This window comes from Salminus brasiliensis, chromosome 13 (genome assembly GCF_030463535.1).
Source record: "Salminus brasiliensis chromosome 13, fSalBra1.hap2, whole genome shotgun sequence".
In the NCBI taxonomy this organism is placed as follows: domain Eukaryota; kingdom Metazoa; phylum Chordata; class Actinopteri; order Characiformes; family Bryconidae; genus Salminus; species Salminus brasiliensis.
Window position 1 is genome coordinate 21,119,955 of NC_132890.1, and position 23,694 is coordinate 21,143,648.

Consider the following 23,694-nt stretch of genomic DNA (forward strand, 5'->3'; position numbering starts at 1 on the left):
CACACCCCTTCCTAGCTGATGTGGCATTCAGCGCTCCCTCACTTCCCGTATAAACAGAGGATAGGGGGGGTGGGTGAGTTGCTGGCAGCCTGACTCAGCACAACAGGCCTTACTCAACCTCACAAACATCTGCATCTCATCAGCAGAGTGCTGTCCAGGTTACATCAGCACTTCTCAGGCCCGATCCCACAGAGGCCTCACACTGAACATGTTACTGTTTTACTGCTCTGTCTCTGTACATTCTAACCTCATTAGAGTATAATTTGGTCGTGTGTGTGTGTTTTGAAGTCCCAGAATTCCCTCCTATATTATTTGACTCACCTTTTGGTGGCGTGACAGAGCACCGTTTTGAAGCAAATCAGCAACTCACAGCGAGAGTTAGCCAGGCTAAAGGACAGCTTATAAACATGGTGGAGGTATTGAGAAAAGTATTGAGACACCTACACAATACACCTACAGGAGCCTACAGTGCATAGGCATCAATACGGAGTTGGCCCCGCCCTTGCAGCTATAATGGCTTCCACTTATCTGGAAAGGCTTTCTACAAGATTTTGGAGTGTGTCTGTGGGACGTTTTGCCTCTTCATCCAGGTTGAGGTCAGGGCTCTGTGCAGGCCAGACAAGTTCTTCCACACCAAACTCACCCAGCTATGCATTCATGGACCTGGCTTTGTGCACTGGGGCACAGTCACGCTGGAACAGAAACGGCCAGCCTTCCCCAAACTGTTTGCACAAAGTTGGAAGCTAGCAATTGTCCAAAATGTCCTGGAATGGTCAAACTTCATGATTCCCTTTCACTGAAACTAAGGGGCCTAGGCCAACCCCTGACAAACAACCCCATGGCATTATCCCTCCTCCACCAAACTTTACAGTTGGCACAACACAATGAGGCAGGTTACGTTTTCCTGGCATTCGCTAAACCCAGGCTCGCCCAACAGACTGCCAGATAGAGAAGCATGATTCATCACTTCACAGTACAGCTGGGCAATATGACGATATTTTATTGTATCATGCTAAATTTTGTTATTGTGATACACAATGTGCTTTTCTAAGCATATCGAGGATACTGTTAGGGCTTAATAAACACAGATCAGCAGCGGGTTTCATTACTAACAGTGTTATTAGACTGGTTTAATTAGATAAAGTGCAGCAGATGTTAAATATAAGTAACTGTATTCAGTGCGGGAGATTATCTGAATAGTAGTTTATACGAATCTGTTGCTACTGATGTTTTATTTGTAATTCTATGATTACAAGTATCGTGATAAATATAGTGTATCACGAAAAGTCTTTAAATATTGCGATATCGTATTTTTACCATATTGCCCAGCCCTACTCTAAAGAACACATTGGTGGTGTGCTTTAGACCACTACATCCAACACTTGGCACTGTAAGGCTTGCACATGCAGCTGCTCTGCCATGGAAGCTCATGCCAGAGATGATGGTGGAATATCTATGAGAGAAGGCTCCTAGATATTTCACCAACTGACTTGTAACATGAAACACCTTGATTCAATTATTAGAAGGTGTGTCCGAATACTTTGGTCCATATAGGGAAGTTTCACCTCATGTGTGGGTTCTTTCTGATGATAGATGCTGCACTTTGACTTCAGGGGTGGCGAGAGCTACCTGTAGGTCCTGTGATAACATTTTAGGATTGTTGGAGACTTCCGTGTGAATCTGGCCCGTCTCCTCTTGACCTAAACTTGTTTAAACAGCCTGGCCTGACCATGTGAGCAGATGTTTCACTCGTGAAGTATTCTGCAGACAGTAGAAAAGCTCATTTCTAATGGTTCTTTTTAAAAAACCCTTTTTAAACACATGTGGAAATGGAACCACCAGAGGAAGCAGCAAGACTGGGTGTAGGAGTTTATTCACAACTAAACTATGAAAACCATGTAACTCCATTTTTGGCCATTTTTAGTTTTCTCCATGGTTTGAACCCTGTAGCTGCTTTGAACGCTGTGTGCATAATTCTGGATGAATTGCTCTAAATTACTTGGACTAAACTCTTATTTTTAACCTTCTCCTGTTCAATCACCATTTTGGAGATACATGTTCTTTATGAAAAGGTTGTTTAATAATAATGTTATATTCAATAAATCAGAATAGGCTCAGTATATACACAGTAGAGCTGGGCGATATGGTAAAAATGTCATATCACAATATTTAAGAGACATTTTTCGTGATAAGATATCGTACACAAAATGCACCAACAGCATAACAACGGTCAAAACTGCTATTCAAATACTCTTCCATACTGAGTACTCAAAATTGTACTCAAAACATGCATCACTCCTTTGAATTCAATAGGACTGATTACACTCTTTGTAATTATAAGTGCAGTTAATCAGTGTTCTTTAAGCACTGATGATATTCACCATATACTCATGAAAGCATACTGTGTCCCACTATATGAAAATTGATCACAATACCATCAAATACTGTCATATTGTCCAGCCCTAATTAGACGAAGGCATCACTGCGTCACTATGATCAAAGGATCATGCTGCTAGCCATCGGCAACCGAAACCCCAAAGGAGCACAACTGGCTTTTCTCTCTCCGCATCGCTTTGCAGCGGGGTTGGCCGTCACTGGCGTCTGCGGCCTAGTGCGTGGAAGCCGGGTTTGCGCCGCACTTCCCAGCCAGGCATGCCGGTTCTGAAAATGAGAGGCTTGACTGCGTGTGTGTTGGTCTGCCCTCCCTCATGTCAGAGGCATGGCGTGCCATAAAGGGGAGTTAAGGTGCTCCAACAAGATCCTCGATATGCATAGAAAGCATTTTATGTATCACGATGACGAAACGTATCCCGATACGATAAAATATCATCATATTGCCCAGCTCTTCCCTCAATACACAGCCAGTAAAACAGTGATTTATTTCAGCGGTAATAAGAGGCAGCACAGCTTACCTAAAGACTAATTGGTGAAAACACAATAACCAGATCGGTATCGGCCGATGCTCAACATTAAGCTACTTGGATCGGGTCAGCCCTGTTCTTCTCCTCGACAACATCCCTATAGTGTGTCCTGTAGTATTTATACTACCTGTGACCTTATAGGGGGGACCACAAGCTCTAAAGCAGAACCCAGCTACCTCTGGGTACCTCACAGATTCTGAGTGCTTGGAGGGCAAGAAGTTGAGTATGAGTGTAAGGCAGGACGTAACACACACACCACACCCAGTTCTAGGAGTGAGTGAGTGAGTGAGTGAGTGAGTGAGAGAGAGAGGCAGGCCTGTAGTGGTAGTAGCTAGCTTCCATTACACAAAACAAAACCCTCATCATCTACACGGCTTCATTTGCTCCAATTCTCTCTCAGATTTGAGTCCAATCTCATTTAAATCCGATCTGTCATATATTCACATATATAGCTACACACACACACACACACACACACACAGGCCAGCGGAGCAGTATTAGATGCAGATATATGTAACTATAGATGGGTTTACTGCTGCTCTGAATGCTTTTACTTTGCTTATTCTGTCTTTTAGAGGTGTTTTCATTTTTGTTAGATATTAATAATAATGATGTAAGACGTCTGCATTTCTATTTACGCTTACCTGTGTAGCGACACCCACACAGCTGTACTTCTATTTATAGCTATAATAAAGGCTAAATAAAGGCTTGTATTGTTATTAATGATTTAACAGAGCTACATTAAAGTGAAATTAATAATAATATCAGTTAGAGGCGTTAAAGACTGGCATGTTTGTGCCACATCATCCCACAGAGAATGAGGCTGAAGTTGACTTCTTTCTGGAATTCGTCCGTTCCACCTTAAACGGTGCCCCCCTTTAAGGTGGACCGGAAAAATTCCATTAAGAAGCCAATTTACGCTTCACCAAAAGGTGCAACATCCGAATTCGAGATGTTTACGGACTAATCCCGTTCAAAACACGCCACAGTTTATAAAATAGCTCGTTTTAAATGTCTGAAATGCTGTGAACTGTGATCTCTGCTCTGCTCTATGGCTCGCTGAGCTCCATTATCCCGCTTGAATCCAGAACCTTCCTCACCGCCGCCCCAACTGCTCTCATCACTCCCGCCTAAAGCAGCCAGCAGTACTCACGCTTTCCTCCGGCTTCGCTCTGACACTCTTCTGTTAAAGGATTAGAAATCCAGGTTTGTGGAAATCAGTCCGGGCTGAAATGGAGGGATGATTATTCCTCCTCTCGTCTCCACTCTTCCTGCTCTCCCACTTCCTGCGACTGGAGCTGCAGCGCCCCCTGCGGCGAAGAACCGGCACTGCACAGCCGGAATTCAGCACTGATTTACTCATTTCACTCTTTTTATTCTGCAGAAAATAAATACTTTTACTCTAATTATCTCCTAAAAATGTTGCTTTCACGAAGTTTCCCAAAATTCCGATTTTTATTCCATTTGTCCCACAAATATTATGTTTTACTAACTCTAATTTTAGTCTTCTGATTCTCCTAAAGAGGAGTGTAAGATGTAAATGCTTATTAAATGTAAATGGTGTCGTGTAGAGATTTGTAAAGACATAAGGCAGTGTAAAGGTGTGTTAAGACAGTCTTATGGTGTGCTGGACCAGTGCAAAGGTGTGTAAAGAAGCATAAAATGGGAGTTAGAGCAGTGCAAAAGCTCATAGAGAAGTATAATAGGGTGTTAGAGCAGTGTGAAAAAGGAAAGAGAAGTATAAAGTGGGTGTTGGAGCAGTGTAAAGACCCATAGAGAAGTATAAAGTGGGTGTTGGAGCAGTGTAAAGACCCATAGAGAAGTATAAAGTGGGTGTTGGAGCAGTGTAAAGACCCATAGAGAAGTATAAAGTGGGTGTTGGAGCAGTGTAAAGACGCATAGAGAAGTATAAAGTGGGTGCTGGAGCAGTGTAAAGACCCATAGAGAAGTATAAAGTGGGTGTTGGAGCAGTGTAAAGACCCATAGAGAAGTATAAAGTGGGTGTTGGAGCAGTGTAAAGACGCAGAGAGAAGTATAAAGGGGTGTTAGAGCAGTGCACAAACTCATAGAGAAGTATAATAGGGTGTTAGAGCAGTGTGAAAAAGGAAAGAGAAGTATAAAGGGGTGTTGGAGCAGTGTAAAGACGCAGAGATAAGTATAAAGGGGTGTTGGAGCAGTGTAAAGACGCAGAGATAAGTATAAAGGGGTGTTGGAGCAGTGTAAAGACGCATAGAGAAGTATAAAGTGGGTGTTGGAGCAGTGTAAAGACGCATAGAGAAGTATAAAGTGGGTGTTGGAGCAGTGTAAAGACGCAGAGAGAAGTATAAAGGGGTGTTAGAGCAGTGCAAAAACTCATAGAGAAGTATAATAGGGTGTTAGAGCAGTGTGAAAAAGGAAAGAGAAGTATAAAGGGGTGTTGGAGCAGTGTAAAGACGCAGAGATAAGTATAAAGGGGTGTTGGAGCAGTGTAAAGACCCATAGAGAAGTATAAAGGGGTGTTGGAGCAGTGTAAAGACGCATAGAGAAGTATAAAGTGGGTGTTGGAGCAGTGTAAAGACCCATAGAGAAGTATAAAGTGGGTGTTGGAGCAGTGTAAAGACCCATAGAGAAGTATAAAGTGGGTGTTGGAGCAGTGTAAAGACGCAGAGAGAAGTATAAAGGGGTGTTAGAGCAGTGCAAAAACTCATAGAGAAGTATAATAGGGTGTTAGAGCAGTGTGAAAAAGGAAAGAGAAGTATAAAGGGGTGTTGGAGCAGTGTAAAGACGCAGAGATAAGTATAAAGGGGTGTTGGAGCAGTGTAAAGACGCATAGAGAAGTATAAAGTGGGTGTTCGAGCAGTGTAAAGACCCATAGAGAAGTATAAAGTGGGTGTTGGAGCAGTGTAAAGACGCATAGAGAAGTATAAAGTGGGTGTTGGAGCAGTGTAAAGACCCATAGAGAAGTATAAAGTGGGTGTTGGAGCAGTGTAAAGACCCATAGAGAAGTATAAAGTGGGTGTTGGAGCAGTGTAAAGACCCATAGAGAAGTATAAAGTGGGTGTTGGAGCAGTGTAAAGACGCAGAGAGAAGTATAAAGGGGTGTTAGAGCAGTGCAAAAACTCATAGAGAAGTATAATAGGGTGTTAGAGCAGTGTGAAAAAGGAAAGAGAAGTATAAAGGGGTGTTGGAGCAGTGTAAAGACGCAGAGATAAGTATAAAGGGGTGTTGGAGCAGTGTAAAGACGCATAGAGAAGTATAAAGTGGGTGTTGGAGCAGTGTAAAGACGCATAGAGAAGTATAAAGTGGGTGTTGGAGCAGTGTAAAGACGCATAGAGAAGTATAAAGTGGGTGTTGGAGCAGTGTAAAGACGCAGAGAGAAGTATAAAGTGGGTGTTGGAGCAGTGTAAAGACGCAGAGAGAAGTATAAAGTGGGTGTTGGAGCAGTGTAAAGACCCATAGAGAAGTATAAAGTGGGTGTTGGAGCAGTGTAAAGACCCATAGAGAAGTATAAAGTGGGTGTTGGAGCAGTGTAAAGACCCATAGAGAAGTATAAAGTAGGTGTTGGAGCAGTGTAAAGACCCATAGAGAAGTATAAAGTAAGTGTTGGAGCAGTGTAAAGACCCATAGAGAAGTATAAAGTGGTTGTTGAAGTGATTCTCCTAAAGAGGAGTGTAAGATGTAAATGCTTATTAAATGTAAATGGTGCCGTGTAGAGATTTGTAAAGACAAAGGGCAGTGTAAAGGTGTGTTAAGACAGTCTTATGGTGTGCTAGGGCAGTGTAAAGCTGTGAAAAGGCAGCATAAAGATGTGCTAGAGCAGTGCAAAGTTGTGTTAAGGCAGTCTTAAAAAGTGGGTATTAGAGCAGTGTAAAGGTGTGTAAAGAAGCATAAAGTGGGTGTTGGAGCAGTGTAAAAATGCATAGAGAAGTATAAAGGGGTGTTAGAGCAGTGTAAAGACGCATAGAGAAGTGTAAAGGTGTGTAAAGACACAGAGAAGTATAAAGGGTTGTACGAGCAGTGTTTAGACACAGAAGTATAAAGTGGATGTTGGAGTAGTGTAAAGATGCGTAAAGAAGTATAAAGGTGTTGGAGTGGTGTGGAGGTGTGGTAGGTGTCTAAAGAAGCATAAAGTGAGTGCTGTAGCAGTGTAAAGATGCAGAGAGAAGCATAAAGGGGGTGTTGGAGCAGTGTAAAGATGCAGAGAGAAGTATAAAGTGGGTGTTGGAGCAGTGTAAAGACGCATAGAGAAGTATAAAGTGGGTGTTGGAGCAGTGTAAAGACGCATAGAGAAATATAAAGGGTTGTAAGAGCAGTGTTTAGACACAGAAGTATAAAGTGGGTGTTGGAGTGGTGTAAAGACGCAGAGAGAAGTATAAAGGGGTGTTGGAGCAGTGTTTAGACGCAGAGAGAAGTATAAAGTGGTTGTTGGAGCAGTGTAAAGACGCATAGAGAAATATAAAGGGTTGTACGAGCAGTGTTTAGACACAGAAGTATAAAGTGGGTGTTGGAGTGGTGTAAAGATGCGTAAAGAAGTATAAAGGTGTTGGAGTGGTGTGGAAGTGTGTGAGGTGTCTAAAGAAGCATAAAGTGAGTGCTGGAGCAGTGTAAAGACGCAGAGAGAAGCATAAAGTGGGTGTTGGAGCAGTGTAAAGACGCATAAAGAAGTAAAAAGGGGTGTTGGAGCAGTGTAAAAAAGCATAAAGTGGGTGTTAGAGCAGTGTAAAGATGCGTAAAGAAGCATACAGGTGTGTTATAGCAGTGTATAGACATAGAGAAGTATAAAGTGGGTGATTGAGCAGTGTAAAGTCGCAGAGAGAAGTATAATGGGGTGTTGGAGTAGCGTAAAGATGCGTAAAGAAGTATAAAGGTGTTGGAGTGGTGTGGCGGTGTGGTAGGGCAGTGTAAATATATGGTACAGCAGTGTAACAGTCTTTTAACGCTAAAGATGTGTTAAAGAAATATTCTGCTTCAGCTTCTTTCCCTTGTAACAAAGGTAACATCCTTTTTGTTGCTGGTTAGAACCATTTAGTAAAAGGTTCTTTATAGAAGCGTATACTGTAGGTTTCTGTCTTAATGAAGAACCATTTAAATCATTCAGTTATTGGAGGTATCTTGGCTCTATATATATATATATAATCATCACCTCTACTAAAGAACCCTTGATAACCTGCAGGTCTGTACACAACAGAGTGCACTGAGGCTTTGGTGAAAGTCAACACACACAAACTGTAGCTGTGGAATAACAATCAAATAAAGAAATCTGAATGTAAAAATGTATGCTGAAGAACAAAGCAATCATAAGTCTTCATGAAATAAAAAACACAGATTTCACATTCAGAGCGGTGGTTTGGTGAGACATCGTGGTTCATTGTACAGAAACTTACCGACTTGAATTTCTACACAGTGCTGGGGAATACTACACAAATATAGCCATTGTATTTAGCATCCAAACGCACCAGTGAACTTCCATGTATTTTGAGTTATGTCTACTCACAGCATTTGTGAATAAAAACAGGTGCTTTAAACCACAAATTTTCTGGTAAATCAGTCTCTCTGGCATCAGGCAGCGCAATCATAATCATTTAGTGTAATAACTATGAGAGGGTTTTAAGAGCTTCAGACGTCTGCTTCCAATCATCATCACTGTAAACAATTCTGAGTGGTGTTTTTAGGCAAGTGTCTCTAGAACAGACTGTTTCAAACCATACCCACTCTGAATGAATATCCTGAGCAAGCTGGAGAACCTAACCTCTAGGAGCTCAAACACAAACACACTTTTTAGTTTGTTTTAAACGCAAAGACTTAGTCTTTTTATTGGCAGTGGAAAATAAGTTTCAGTATTTTTTTATTGAAAGGAAGCAATAAATAATACTGTGATAAAAAATAGCTCATAAGTACTTGGACTGTACAGAACTTCTGTTACAAGATCAGGAGATTTTAACAGAGACAGAAAACAATGCAGAGGAATCCAGGACATGATCTGACTTGTGCATAACCGTCTAAAAATCACAGAAAATAAAGACAATGAGAGAGAAAAAAAAGTGTCATGTTTAGAGGATTCCATCACATTGCCTCCGAGTTAAAACACAGTCCAGCCTTTTATTTCTGATATGACTCAAAAAGAACAAATGTCTAATCACAGAAGGAGGCTGAAATCACAGACATGTGGGGAATAAATAAAAACAAACGGGAGGAGAGAGGGTATAAGGCTCGATTAGTTGCAGGGTATTAGTTGGAGGGTCAAAATCGCGCCACTCTCGGACGCTGCAGTTTGAGCTTAGGCCACAGTGGGGTTGGTCCAGCGGAGAAAATACACACTCGCACACCCGAACATCCAAAAACACAGTCATTCGTTCCCACGCGTCGCAAGAGAAAGGAATGGAAAGATTCAGCACTCGAGGAACACTGGAGGAAAAAAATCCAGTCTCCGTGTTTTCTTGTTTGTTTTCTTTTTTGCTGTAAAAGATGCATCCGAAAGTAGCCCTCGTCATCGCTACGTTTATGGCTTATCGAAGAGTTTGTCTTTTGGTTTTAGAGGAAAGAAAGGGGAAAAAAAAGGGGGGGGGAGGGTATCGATCCATCCATCAGCGATATCATACAAGTCTGTTGATAACACGCTCTAAAATCTGCATCAACTCTGATATTCAAATAATACAACCGCAGTCATCATTAAAATCACAGAAACGCATCTCGAGAACCCAAGAAGTGAAAGGAAAGGGTGACGAAATTAAGTTAAAATCACATTAGTGTCACTTAAGCTTAGGTTTTACGATCAGAAAATGAACCAAAGTAGATATGAAACAAGAATTACAAGATGAGGATTATTATAAAAAGATTAGATATCTGCCTGTAGATATAAATGTACAAACTCCAGACTCGTAATAATACATTCAGTTACACCTGATAGAGTTAAACATGATAAGGACACAAGAAAAGATGGGAAAAGAAGGGAAGGGGAGGGTGAGCAAACAAATGATACATAAACAAGAACTAAATAAATGAAATGTCCCATTGGTTTACATAAATAGAATAATCAATAAATCTAAAATATGTCCTCTAGGGTCAATAAATCCTCCTCGGCGAGATCTCTCAGAGTTCTTGCTGTTGACTCAGCTCCCAGCCTGAAGGGGGCGCTTCGCTGCCTGCGACATTACCTATAGAGATAATGAGCATAAACTAAGAGAGGGGAGGAGAGAAAGGACAGACAGACAGATGAGTGAATGGGGTAACAAATTGATGAAAAGACGATGGGAAGGAAAAGAAGAGATGGCACAGGTGGGTGATGAATGAGAGACACAAAAAAAAGAAGCAAGAGAGACATTTACATTAGCGCCATGAATGCTAAAGCACATGTATAAGCATTAAATGCTAGCAGTTAGCATGTTATTATACAACAGTTAAGATATTAGTCCATAAACATAAAGGAACACTCCTAGAATGGGAAATATTAGCCCATAAACAACTCCAACAAACACTCCTATACACTAAAATAAGATATTAGCCCATAAACAATGTTAATAAACACTCAGACACTAGAATGAGATATTAGCCCAGGAACAGCCGCAATAAACATTCATATACACTAAAATAGTATACATTAGCCTATAAACAGCCTAAATAAACATTCATATACACTAAAATAGTATACATTAGCCTATAAACAACCTTAATAAACACTCATACATTAGAGTAGGAGATGTCAGCCCATAAAGAAACCCAATAAACACTCCCTATACACTAGAGTAGGATATATTAGCCTATAAACAACCCCAATAACACTCCCTACACACTAGAATAGGAGACATAAGTCCATATACCACCTCAATATACACTATGGTATGATATAGTATGCCATAAACAACCATAACAATCCAGTGCACTAAAACAGTAAAAATATTTGTCCATAAATAACCTCAATAAACATGCCTATTCACTGGAATTTGTGATATTGGTCCATAAACAGCCTCCATAAACACTCCTATACACTAGGAGTATATACACATACACACACACCCATATACACTAGAATATAAGATCGTAGGCTATAAACAACCTAATAAACAGTCCATTACACTAGAATTGGGGATATCGGTCCTTAAACAGCCTCAATAAACAATTCTATACACTAGGTGATCAGTCCATAAACATCTATAAATACTCCTATACGCTGGAATAGGAGACATGCTTCCATTAACGACCTCAATAAACATTTACTCTCTAGGCACAGAAGAGATACAGGGCTATGATATTAGTAATATTTAAGCCATGTAGAAAAAGACAAACTAGGCCTTCGGTGTTCTGGTACATTGTGACCTAGTTAGAAAGGAGATCTCCCAGTAGATGTTAGCGTTAGTTGTGCTTTCATTGAGACTCACCCAGGCGCTGGGTTAGCAGGAGTAGGTCCTGACCGTAGCGGAGTCCAGCCTCTGCACTCCACTCACACCCCCTACAGCAGCCAGCACATGCACAAGCAGCCATTAGTAGAGCGGCCAGACAGGGTTACACAGACACACAGACATCATAGCAGACAGCACAACCTACACACAGTCACCTCACAGAGCACACCAACACTTAAACAGTTACACTGCGAACACATGCAAAGACATTTTATGTAGTTAAACAGGTTCCAGTGGAACAACTGATATTTTCTGTGATGTGTTATTAGTGTGTTTGATGAACGAGTTGAGTCTGGAAGTCCCAGAATTTACTCCTAGTCAACAGCACACTAAGAGCTAGCCAGTTAGTTAAGGGACTGCTTACAATCATGGTGGAGGTAGTTTCACACACTGTTACTGTAACTGAGATCTCATAAGAAAACAATGAGACCCCCTCTCCCTTCCATATACATTCACAACATATAATGTTTAGAACACAGGTGAGAGCTCCATAAGCGTTCTCGGACGAAAACAGAGTTGTTTAGAGCATGCAATATGGATCTGTTCTACTGTAAAACATCAACATCTGCAATATTTGCAGTTCCAAGGGTGCTAAACTTTGTGACTGTTACAGTCAGGTACAGTTAACTTCATCTGTGGGGAAAGTCATTGCATTGATATAGTTTGCACTTGCATAAAACGATCACAAATGGTCAGAGCTGGAAGCGCTATAACACACAAAATCTTGAGAAACAGACCTCACAGCTTCATATTTTGGTGAGTATGTTTAGAAAAACAACTTGCTAGTTGTGTTGTTCAGGGAGCTCGCTAATGTTACTAAAGTGTGCAAGATCTGAGTGGAAGGAAGTGAACCTGCTGGACTTTGTCTCATCCAAAATGAAGCTCAGTAAGAGCGAGTCTTTAGTCTGTCCATTCAGAGATGGGATTTGATGTTAACCTAAAGAAACGCTGTGCTCCTATTCTGCTTCCATGCAGCGTTGGACAGTGTGCTGCAGCAGACGTGCATGGTCACACAAATGTTTTGAACTTTTAGGCTACATGCTTGGACCAACTAGCCTTTCGTCCATGTTGGAGGAACTTCCAGACATGTTAACTGCCCTTCCTGTTTGCTCAGCTGAAGCCCAATGAAGATTTTTAGGAAGAATAAAAACCGGCAAGCTTTTTGATAAAATATGCTGGAGGATGTTGGATAATGCTAAAATATTACTGTATTAGTAAAAAGAAGTGTGATGGCATACTGCCAGTAAACAGGGATAGTAACTTTAATACACTTCCCTGAAATGCAAAAATAACAAAAAGGCCATCACACTTAACAGAAGCCCTGCTGACTTAAGATACACCTATGCTGAAACAGCTGCCCACTGGCTTCTATTTTAAGCATATGTCGAGTCAGCAGGGGATTTGTTCTTCTCTGGGCGAGTTCTGGGTGACATGCTGGAAAGATTGTTGGTGGTAATGAGTGGGTGCAGTAGAGAGGCAGAAGATTCAGACAGAGCTGAAAAATTTCAGAGTGATCCTTTAACGCCGCTCACTGTGGTTCCTACCGTCCAGCTGGTGCTTCTTTGGCTGCAGGGCCGGAGAGGAGGAGTTGGTCACTCTGAAGTTGGCGGGCAGCGTGTCGGCCGAGCCCACGCCCAGGCCCCTCACGTCTTTCGGCCGGAACTTCTTCCTCCAGGAGGGGGCGCGTCTGAAGTTCTTATCATCGTCCTGGAGGAGGAAGATGCAGGCGGAGACTTTAGGAAAACTTTAAATATGACCTGGCATAGTGCCAGAGTGGGCTAACGGAAATACCAGCTTATCAAAGGGGTGGCAATAGGGTGTGTGTGTGTATTTAGAATTTGTATTTCAGCAAGGAACTTTTGGCTCTTTTCCAGAGAGAAGGAGAGGAGGAGAGAAAGAAAAAAAAGAAATGGAGAAAAGACTGAGCAGAGATAGAAAGAGAAATAAGAGCCAAACAAACAAGAAAATAAGAGAAAGGGAGAACACATGACAGAAATAGGAGAACAGAGAAGGAAATAAATACATAAGGGAAAATAAGAGAGACATAAGAGATAAAAAAAAAAAAGAGACCTCTTCTAGTTTCCTCTCTGTTCCGATGGACAGCAGGTTGTTGTATTCTCTGTCCAGCATTGCCCTTGCCTACAGAACAGAGAGACCGACCAGACACACATTAGCAAAACATAAAACCGGTGAGATACTGAAAAATCAGCACAACCACTTTAAGTTCCATTAAGAACCATTTCTGTCCAGGAGCTGTGAGAGAACCTTTAAATTGGTAAAGCACCTTTACCTTGACTTCTTTAAAGCTGTAAAAGGTTCTGCACACTCTCACTTCACTGTTCTTCACAGAAATGTATCTTTAAGGAACTAAAAACAGTTCTTCTATGGCATCACTCAAAGAACCGTTTGCAGTACCTTTATTTTTGAGAGTGTACAGTATATACTGTGTGTGTGTGTACCTGTGTGCTCTGGGTGGGGATCTGCAGCAGCAGAGCGAGGGCGTTGTGGTCGAACGTTTCATCCAGGGACATCAGCGCCCCATGCACGCCGCTCTCCACCAGGTTATTAGCATACTCCTTCAGCCCGATCGACTGCACCCACTTTATTACTCGCTCATTACTCCACACCAGAACATCTAAACAACAACAGCAGCCGCAGCAGTAGTCAGGGTTCGGCCCATAATACAACACAAAAGCCCCACCTAAAGTTGTTTATAAATTCCTGAACATCAGAGCAAAGTGTGTTCTAGTGAGTTTCCAAGAGCTGAAACTCCTAGAAATCTTTTCATAATTAAACGGTTAAGATGTGATCAAAGTCATTCAGAATGGGTTTGGTGTGAAACACTTTTATACAGTGGTGAATAGAACCAGTAGCTCTAAAAGCTCCCTCACAGAAAGCTTTTACACCAGATGGTAATGAATACACGGCCTGTTGCCACTGTTTAAAATGCACATATTACAGAATGACCATGGCGGAAGGATATGTATACATATATAACACTTGTGTAGGTCGCAGACGTGTAAGTTCATGGCAACCTCTTCAAACCCAACAGTTGTGTGGTCCTTACACCCCTGCTGTCCTACAGAAGGCGTGATTGGTTGCGGACAGACCTTTGACCTCCAGCTGGGACTCCTCGCGTCTCCTCTCGAGCTCCTTCCTGTCGTAGTTCAGCCGCCTCAGACACATCACACCACACTGGAAACTGTTCCTGTGAGTGAGAACAAAAACATGATTATTGAATAAAACTGAATACATAAAACATTAAAATATTTAACACTGTATACTTTTAGAATTACCTTATTAAAAAAATAGCATACATCTTTTCTCATTCATAACACAAGATGAAAGCTTGCTACTGTATATGATTTATATCTCACAGAGCTTTTTTTCTAATGAACACCTGCTGGTTGTAGAAAATGTAAGTGATGAATCTGCCCACCTGTCCCATTTATCTTCATTGTTTTTATTATTATTCATTTTTATTATTCAATTATATTTTATTTCAGAATTATTTTATTATTATTATGCAGGTTTTTTTATTATTCTTTATTTCACTTAAACAAGTGGTGAAATGGTGTGGAAAGTGCAGAAGTACGCCATTGTTTATTTCAAAATTGAGAAAAAAAAAATACAGAACATATATCAGATCAAAGTAATTTAAATAAATAATAGTGTAAACTGGACACGACACATGGATAACTGAAGACACATGGTCAGATCTATGAGACATACCTGTGGAAGCTGTCCACCATCTTCAGCTGGCCGCGGAGGTCCTTCTTGGTCAAGTGGTCCAGCATGCGGGCGTCCACCAGAGACTCCATGAAGTAGCTGCGGTACTGAGGCAGACCCAGACTGGGCAGCCAGTCATTACCGATCCACTCATGATTCATATCGCCGTACGCCAGAGTCTAAAAACACACACACATTGTGCTCCAATCAGCACAGGGCCAGAGACGTCTGCTTTACAGCAAGTGCTACGGTATGTCCTATGATTTAGTATTTACTATGACTTGCAGTATCAGCTATGCATTACCCAGCACCCCCTATGCATTACCCAGTAAACACTATGAATTATTTATTATTCGAAATCCACTATGAATTATTTAGTATACACTGTAATTCAGACACACGACTCTGTACACTGCTGGAACCTTCCACCAGCTGACCACAAATCACTGATACAATCTCTACAATCAAAACACACACACGCATCGCCAACGCTACCACAGTAACCTGACTGCCAGACAACACATTTGCATCGCTTTGTGTCCTCTACAAAAACGCTAATTTTAGCTGCAGTCTGTGATACAGACGTGCTACATCTTCTCATCTATAAATACACTGAGAAGAGCAACAGCACTAATATCATTATTAAGGGTGTCTCAAATAAATGCATAACTATAAATATATCATTCTGATTCTTCAGGAAACAATACACTTCATTATAAAATCATAGAGAGAGAGACAGAGAGAGAGACTCAAACCTGGGCCCAGCTGCCCTCGTCATCCTCCTGGTGTTAGCATGGTTAGCGTTAGCATGAGGGAAAGTCAGAGAATGTGGTTAGTGAGGCAACAGCAGTGTTAACACTTTATGAACCATAACACGCAGAGACAGACAGACAGATCGACAGACCTTTTAAAAACAAACACTCTACAGCAGCAGGTCTGGGCGATAGAAGAAAGTGAAGTTAGTGATATATATTTTGATTTATTTTTATGTATTTATTTTTTTAAAGTAGCAAATATTAGGCTGATTATTTTTAGATCTCGCCCAGAGCCGCGCAGCACAGAACCAACTGTCTGAACAGAACCTCGCATCTCCATTTCCATCGTTTTGACTTTGTCATTATGCAAATCTGGCATTGATGTCTATTAAAACTTAAGAAGGTCTTTCCTTTCTCTTTAAAGCTGACATTTATGAGATATGAGGTTTTGGTCTGACTGTGAGTTGTATAAATGCAAGCATACACACACATGCAGATACAGTGCACACACAGCACTTACAGGGGAAAAGAAAACCTCAAAGTACACTCAAATATAGATGAATTAAAAACTAGACAAAACGCACACAAAAGAAACTACAGTACACACACATTTGCAAGACATGTAAAAGCGTCAGACTCCGGTTGTGTGATGAACAGAGCACAGAAATCCCCACACCACCATGTCTGTGGAACGTACACTGTAGGTGCCGGCAGTGAAATCCTATACATTTCCATGCAGAACTGCACTGTGGATCTCTGGGTATCGCAACACAGCAGAACTAGCCAACACTGCTACCGACACCTTCTGTACTGGGCTGAGTGATGGACTCGAGAGGGTTTTCCGGTTAGTGGGGTTAGGTCTTTACTCTGCTTCCCCAACAATATATTTAAATATTTGAGCTCAATTCATATATGACAAAACTGCAAGACTGATTACACATGTGGAGCGCATTTCTACACCAGCTTTATTGGACCTCTGCAGCTGTGCATGAGCTCCATGTTGGCATCTAGCAGCTGAATGAGTAACTGCATGGTCCTGATGTAGCAACTGGCCAAATATGAATTATCTATAATCTGCCAGTGCTTAGGATTGGCTAGAAATATATAGAATGGCTGACAGCATATTTGGCCTAAAAATTGGCAGATACCAATACATAGCCATTTAACTCTCTCATTGCTAGTTCGTGCATCTGTGTGTTTTAAAACTACTAATGAAATTCCGAATAAAAATACATTATAAATAGAAATTGTGTCCAAAATGTGCAGAAAAGTGTCACATTTAAAGTGCAAGCTCAATATATATAATTGTGTATCTAATTCAAAGGATCCAGAGACATTCAGGGAAAATGCACACAAAGTATAAAGCTTAGGAAAACGCGTGGGGACGCAGAGAAATCCAGAGCAGACCTCCACAGACGGCGCGCTCCTGACAAGGACACAACCATAACCGTAGAATAACACGACTTCAGAGGTCTACTGAGATACCTTCACATCTACCACCACAGACACACATAATAAAAAAAAACAGCACGCATGGTGGACGGGGAGGAGCTCCAGGCAAAGCCGGCACCGTGCCAGGTGATCGTGGGACTAACCGTGGGTGGGGTGGCTGCCAGGCTCTCCATCTCCTCGTGGGTAACCCAAACGTTCCCCGTGGACTACACCGCACAGAGCCATGGGGGAAGGAGTGGCGAGTCCGTCAGTGAGGAAGAGTGAAATGAGCGCAGGGAGAGGAGAGAGGGGTGAGTGACAGAACAGAGATCAATAAAGCAGAGAGAAATGCCATTCAGCATCAGCTTTCAGTACATTCAGCTTTTGTGTGTCTGTGTGTGTTAGTACGAGTGGACACCCATGTTAGAGTGAGGAAGAGGAGACGCATGCTCTGATTAGAGAGAGTGAGAGAGCCAGAGAGAGCGCGAAATAACGAGAGAGAGTTTGAGAGAGATAAAGCCCTTTACTGAACATTTTCACCTTATGTGCTGAAGAAACCAGAGTTTTACTGTCTGAATAACGGCGTCTTTGAACTTCCAGCATTTCTGTGCTCACTATACACAGCTTTAAGGCAATGACTTGGCCCGAGTCAGCGGCAGACTCGCCTATTTGTTTGGTAGACCGGCCTTCATTGAGTTTACAAGAGCATTAGTGAGATCAGGATGTTGGATGCTCATCCCCCCACTTCATCCCCACTATTTAACCCCCTAATATATCCCTCTAGCCCAAGCTTGGCATTAGGCATGGTGCTAATAGATGTGTTTATCTGCTCCAGAGTCTCCTACTCTATTTGCAATACTTTACTCTAAAGGGACTAGACAAGACACATCCACAAATCTTCTGCTCGTATGCTTTTATCCATGTTGGCTGAATTCCATTCCATTAAAAAGAGAAGGTTTTCCACTGACTTGCACTGGAAAAACGAGCTCAGTTTCAATGATGTTCTTTCTTTCCCTTATAATTATTAGTCATATTTCAATTTTAAAGTGTGTGGGTCTGTGTGGGGGTTCCTACCGTTCTGGAGGTGGGAGGGGCTGAGGGGCTGGTCAGAGACATGATCTCCTGGATGGCGAGGCGCAGCTTGAGGCGGTGGAGAGGGTTACTGATGCCAATTTCTCTCTGAATTTCAGTGTCCGAGAGCGCAGACATGATGGCGCCACTCTTCACATTGGCACGGCAGGCTGCCACATACCACGCTGGCATCCCCACCCACAGCTGTGGAAGGAATCAACAGATACATATTCAATATCTGAAATTTGGTTAATTTTAGCACTAAAGCTACAAAGCTTAGTGGTGGATTTCCCCATCAGAGCCTAATAAGCTCCATTATTTGTTAGTAACTTAAATTATTGGCTGACAGAGTACACCTAAGGGGTGTGTGTGCACTAGTGCTGTCTAATGGAGCGAGGGGGTGGTGTGTGTCGCTGTACCTCTAGCCAGACTACCACAGTCGGTCCGTCCCACTGGGCAAATGGCAGCCCCTGCCGGCGGGCCTCCTCCAACAACTCATGCCTTTAAAAACACAGAGAAAAACGCATAGGAACATGCACGCCTTAAAACACACACACACCCAACCGCCGACACACACACCAGGGCATCAAACACCAAACCCACCAAACAGTTCAAGCTGCCCAAAGAAAGAAATGCAGTAAATACAGAACACCAGACACACATTCTCACATGCTGAGGAGGAACAGTGATGCGGAGAGCTTTACTCTTTACAGGAACTGCTGTCGATCCAGAGTAGGAAGACAAAACATGCACCACAAGCAACTTCTCACACACACATACTCGTCCAGACAAGCTGTGGACAATTCAGTCATTCATCAGGATTCGTTCATATCTCAAACAGCAGTCAAAACAAAAAAAAACACACAGTTTAATACACAGCTGATGCTAAAAATATTATCAATATCTAAACTTAGTGATAATCATTTTCATATTATCGTTTTTGGTTCAATGTTTCTCACTGTTAATCTTTTCAGGTTTACTCACAGTTTTGAGATTTTAGGAAAACGTCTGCAAACTTCAGTCAAGTCATATAGATTCAAATCAGTCTCTTTATCTGTCAGAGGTGCTAACGTTACGGCTTGTCAGTGTGTAGTTATTCACTAACAGTATATTAGCAAACAGTTACACTAACACAGAAGCACAACCTGAGTTTGCTAATAATAGTATTAAAATAGTTCAGATATGATTTTTCGCCTCCTGTTTTGCTGATTAAAAAAAAAAACACTTTAATTTATTTTGTTGAGAAGATCAACACTCGTTCTCATATTACACTGTAGTCGGATCAGCTATGCTTGTCTGGCTACAAAATGCCTGTTCCAGCATTAAGCGATTTTCAGTTGGAGTGTAAACTGTTCCTAACGCAACCAGCAGACGCCATACTTCTGCACTTTCCACACAGAAGACGGAAGCTGTTCCAAAGCCTTGGCTGCAGAGTGTCCTATGAAAACGCCACCTAGGTAGCCTGTTGGTCACACAAATTCAACAGTCTAACCAGGCTGCGTGGTGACGTCACTGGAGAGGTCCCACCTCTTGCAATTGAGGCGGGAACTTTTCAGTTTTCAATTCTTCACAGAAATTAAATTTAACATTCTACATTTTCCGGCTCTGTATTCCGCCATTCCCCCCGCCCCCGCGCTGTGTGTGTGCGCAGAGAACTGTGGGTAAAAGGGGGCCGGAAAGAATACATTAGCCTCGAAATCGGTATGAATGTAGGCTGTATTTCACGGCTGTAAATAAAGGGGCCTTTACTTTGGAACAGCCTTCAGACCCACTTTGGAAGGCAGATTCTGTTTATCCTCTACAAACTCCATTCACACAGATATTACCATTATTTACTCATACTGATCATGTGCTATTAGAGGACATACATGCCAAATTATTACCTTCAATATTTCTAACACTATAGTACTTAAACAGTACTGTTAATAGAGAACAGTACATTTGCAATGCTGTATTTAATAATGCGAGTTTAACACTCAACTAGCAGAAGATTTTCTTCACCTTATGGACAGGAGTTCTAAACACAAATACTTTTCCCATCATTTGAGCACAGATACCCAAAACGTACAGCCAAACCTTGTAAATACAGCAGCAACACCAATAATAGAAATCAGAAACAGCACCGTGCAGTACCAGCTATGACCACTAGATAGAGACAGTCTTTCTCTTAAGACGAAGCTTCTTCCGTCCAAAGTGATTCACATCAATGACTCACTTATAGAGCGGAGTTTAATCTGGGATTAAATCAGAAACCACCCCCTGTCGGAGTTTTAAAGAGCGTGTCAGGGTGAATTGGGGTTAGTAAGGGTGCAGGCAGTGGAAAACAGGCATGTGAGGAGTGCAGGAAGTCTTCCATGCCAAAAACGCCCCAAGACCAAGCCCTATGGCGAGAGAAGGTGAAGCGAAATGAAGCCACTTACCCCGTTTTTGGACTACAAATGACATGAACAAATGGATGAAATAAAAGAGGGAGAGGGGAAAAACAAAACAAAATCAGCCAACTAAAGAGTGATCTGAAGCAAAACATCAACACTGGTGAGCCACACACTACACACACATCAGCTCCACACAGACAGCGAGCTAGTTTGTGCTTCAGCTGAGTGAGGACTGTGTGCCGCCGCCGCCTCCGCCTTAAACAAACAATACAATTAAAACTGCACATGAAGATGAACTGCATTCATTAAAATTGATTACAAAAAAAAAGCCATGTTGAAAAAGATGACCAAGCCAAGCCTTATTATTACCATCAACCATTATTTTTATTACTACGGGTGAGGTTATTGTTATTCATCATCATTATTATTATTATTATTATTATTATTATTATTATTATTAGCGTTATCGACAACACTTGACTGCTAATATTTTAAGGCCTTAGTTTTCAAACTGGGAGGCCATGAAGCACAGCCAGGACATTTAGATTTATTTTTTTTACTGAGCCGTTCCTATACTATCCCAGATTGTTACAAGGGAGTTGCAGGGTGGTTGCTTGGTATTGGTATTCCATAGGACTGCAAAGGTGTTGCTAGTTACGTTTGTGGCTTTATGTCCCAAAAACAGTCATAATTCAAACATGCATGACATTTTCAACTTCTCTTTACCCCCTAAAAATTAAACAGGCAGTTTACTAAACTCATTATGCCCGTATATTTAGTTCTGTTCTGATTGGCTACGTCTGATTCAAGAAGCACCCTGAGCTGAAAAACACAGAACTGCAGTATAAGTGGGCGAGGCTAAACTTTTCATTGCTTCAAGCTGCATCATTTCTTTATGATAAGGACCCTTCAAGGAGTGCTGAAATTAATTAAAAAAAAGTCAAATAAACACTCCAGATCTAAATTGAGATTTTTCTTGAAATTATTTGACGGTTCAGGCTTTAACTGGTTAAAGTAATGAAGGGTTAACTGAAGAGTGAGGGTGAGGAACTGGTCCTGGCTTGGTCTACTTTTTTTCATGAAAACATCAAGTCTGGTGGTGAACGTGCTGAAATGAACACTGTAAAAAGGCCTTAAATTAGTGTGCTGGAACATCAATGCAGAGAGTGAACGAGCCGCTCAGCGTGAACAAGGGTGAGCAAGAAGCTGAAAATCTGCTGTTTCTAAAGTCGTTCAGTCATTTATCTACTACACTCGACAGCCTAGAACACAGACAAATCACCTGCATTCAATACACTTAAGGCCTCACTGCATAAATCCAGCTTAAAACCACTAAAGCCACTTCTGCCTTTGAATTACTGCAAGGATAGGCAGCCTACTCTACCTTTTCCTTTCTATACATCACATCTATTTCACCTGTGTTCAGTGTTTGTCTCTGTAACGTCATCTGGCACAAGTTGTGTGTGGTGTGTGTATAAATGTGTGAAATATGCTTTAAAAAACAATAATAATAATAATAATAATAATAATAAATAAATAAATAAATAAATACAAATATAAAATAAATAAACATAAATAAATTACTTAATTAATAAAAGCACTGTTCATGAAAGCAGAGCTGTGGCTGTGACTTCCCCTCACTGCTGTGGCTGTGGTTTTTAAGGCTTCCGCTGTGATACCTACACAGTCAATCTCAGCATAAAACCGAGACAAATGCTGGTGAACCTACTTCTTCTGCAGCTTCCTGTTCTTTTCTCCGGGTCCTCCGAGCTTGCTGAGCACCATTGCATCCTGGGAACTATCTCCCTCTGGAGTGCCGGCTGTAGAAACATCATGAGAACGTTCAAAACATGAAAAGAAACTTGACCAATGCAAGCAGATTAAGTCAGTTTACCACACTGCAACATTTATGTCTGTGTGCATTCCTCTAAAGTGGTGAGTCACACCCATTTTTCTATATTAGGAACTTGGGAGCCTGGTTTTCTTTAGGGGGAAACCAATGGGATTTTACTGGGCTAGTTGGTCTCTCACCCCTTTATAAACAATAAGGTTCCAAACACAACGTTTGATATGTATGACAATATATATATCTCCAGAAAAAAAATAACAGACCAACATAAATGATCAGTTTTTCTGGTTTTACTATTTATAGGCAGGTGTGTTTAGAGAAATTAATATTTGCGTTGTATTTCATAAACCATAGACAACATTTCCCATAAATTGAAATGCCTGAATATGGAGAAATATATATAAATAAAACATTACTCAGCTTACATTCAGACACTTTTAACTTCTCTACTGAAGGTCTCACTTCTCACTGGCTGCTGCATTATATAAACATTGCCAGCTGTATTGCTGTAGGCGGAGAAGGTGGATGTATGTAAATTTTGGTTTTTCTGACCTCACAAGAATTTCAGACAGGGACGTTTTTTGAAAATGTAAATTTAGATAAACTTTTAGCATGCAGTGTACTATATATATATATATATATATTCCAGTACGCATCGGCAGAACACCACATGCCTGAAGTGTTATTCCAACTAGAAAAAGTACCCTCAGTGCTGCAGTAATTGATTTAACACACTGACAAAGCCTGTTTTTATACAAAGCAGTTCAAGATCAATTATGCTGGAGGAGATAAAAGACTCTAAACGAGTTTGCTTTAGCTTTAGTAAATCCCACATTTACTCAATCAAATGCTGGACATTAATTGAATTAATTAAAGGTTAAAGTGGATTAAAGGCTGATGAAGTGTGTTCTGTACCTTGGCCTGGCGAGTCTTTGCCCGAAGGGTTTGGTCGGCCCTTCTCCTTCTTCCCGAAGAGACGGCCGATGGAAGACTTGATGCTTTTCTTCTTGGCAGCCTTGTTGAGGGAGTCCTGACTGCTGTTACTGCTGCTGGGGTTACTGCTCTGACCGTCCTGCAGTCCAGCAATACTGCACACACACAAACAATCAATGCAGCAATATGGTTCTCCTGCTGATTATAATAGTTTTCGCACTGTGTTCCTAATAACGTCTGCATCTATCTCAGGAG

At 41.4% G+C, this 23,694-nt stretch overlaps 2 protein-coding genes across 12 annotated transcripts in view; both read right to left on the reverse strand.

Annotated features, from left to right (window-relative positions):
- The window catches only part of cttn (cortactin), a 31,066-nt gene extending 26,862 nt beyond the window's left edge, over positions 1 to 4,204 (reverse strand). For all 3 annotated transcript variants that reach the window (XM_072694602.1, XM_072694600.1, XM_072694599.1), the window contains exon 1: positions 4,075 to 4,204. The gene's annotated coding sequence lies outside the window, so the exon portion shown is untranslated. The remainder of the gene's footprint in view (positions 1 to 4,074) is intronic.
- A 4,524-nt stretch (positions 4,205 to 8,728) lies between these two features.
- ppfia1 (PTPRF interacting protein alpha 1) overlaps positions 8,729 to 23,694 on the reverse strand; it is a 73,384-nt gene continuing 58,418 nt past the window's right edge. For 2 of the 9 annotated variants that reach the window (XM_072695761.1, XM_072695757.1), the window contains 12 exons: positions 23,422 to 23,594; positions 22,387 to 22,477; positions 18,702 to 18,783; positions 18,286 to 18,486; positions 17,376 to 17,438; positions 15,781 to 15,807; positions 15,029 to 15,204; positions 14,407 to 14,504; positions 13,756 to 13,931; positions 13,367 to 13,435; positions 12,841 to 13,003; positions 8,729 to 10,054 (listed from right to left, as the gene is read on the reverse strand). In XM_072695761.1, coding sequence (XP_072551862.1) covers positions 9,990 to 10,054; positions 12,841 to 13,003; positions 13,367 to 13,435; positions 13,756 to 13,931; positions 14,407 to 14,504; positions 15,029 to 15,204; positions 15,781 to 15,807; positions 17,376 to 17,438; positions 18,286 to 18,486; positions 18,702 to 18,783; positions 22,387 to 22,477; positions 23,422 to 23,594 — 1,384 coding nt within the window. In that variant the 3' untranslated portion in view covers positions 8,729 to 9,989. Of the gene's footprint in view, positions 10,077 to 11,275; positions 11,347 to 12,840; positions 13,004 to 13,366; positions 13,436 to 13,755; positions 13,932 to 14,406; positions 14,505 to 15,028; positions 15,205 to 15,780; positions 15,808 to 17,375; positions 17,439 to 18,285; positions 18,487 to 18,701; positions 18,784 to 22,386; positions 22,478 to 23,421; positions 23,595 to 23,694 lie in introns of all 9 variants that reach the window. The other 7 variants (XM_072695759.1, XM_072695758.1, XM_072695762.1 and 4 more) reach the window with 7 other exon arrangements.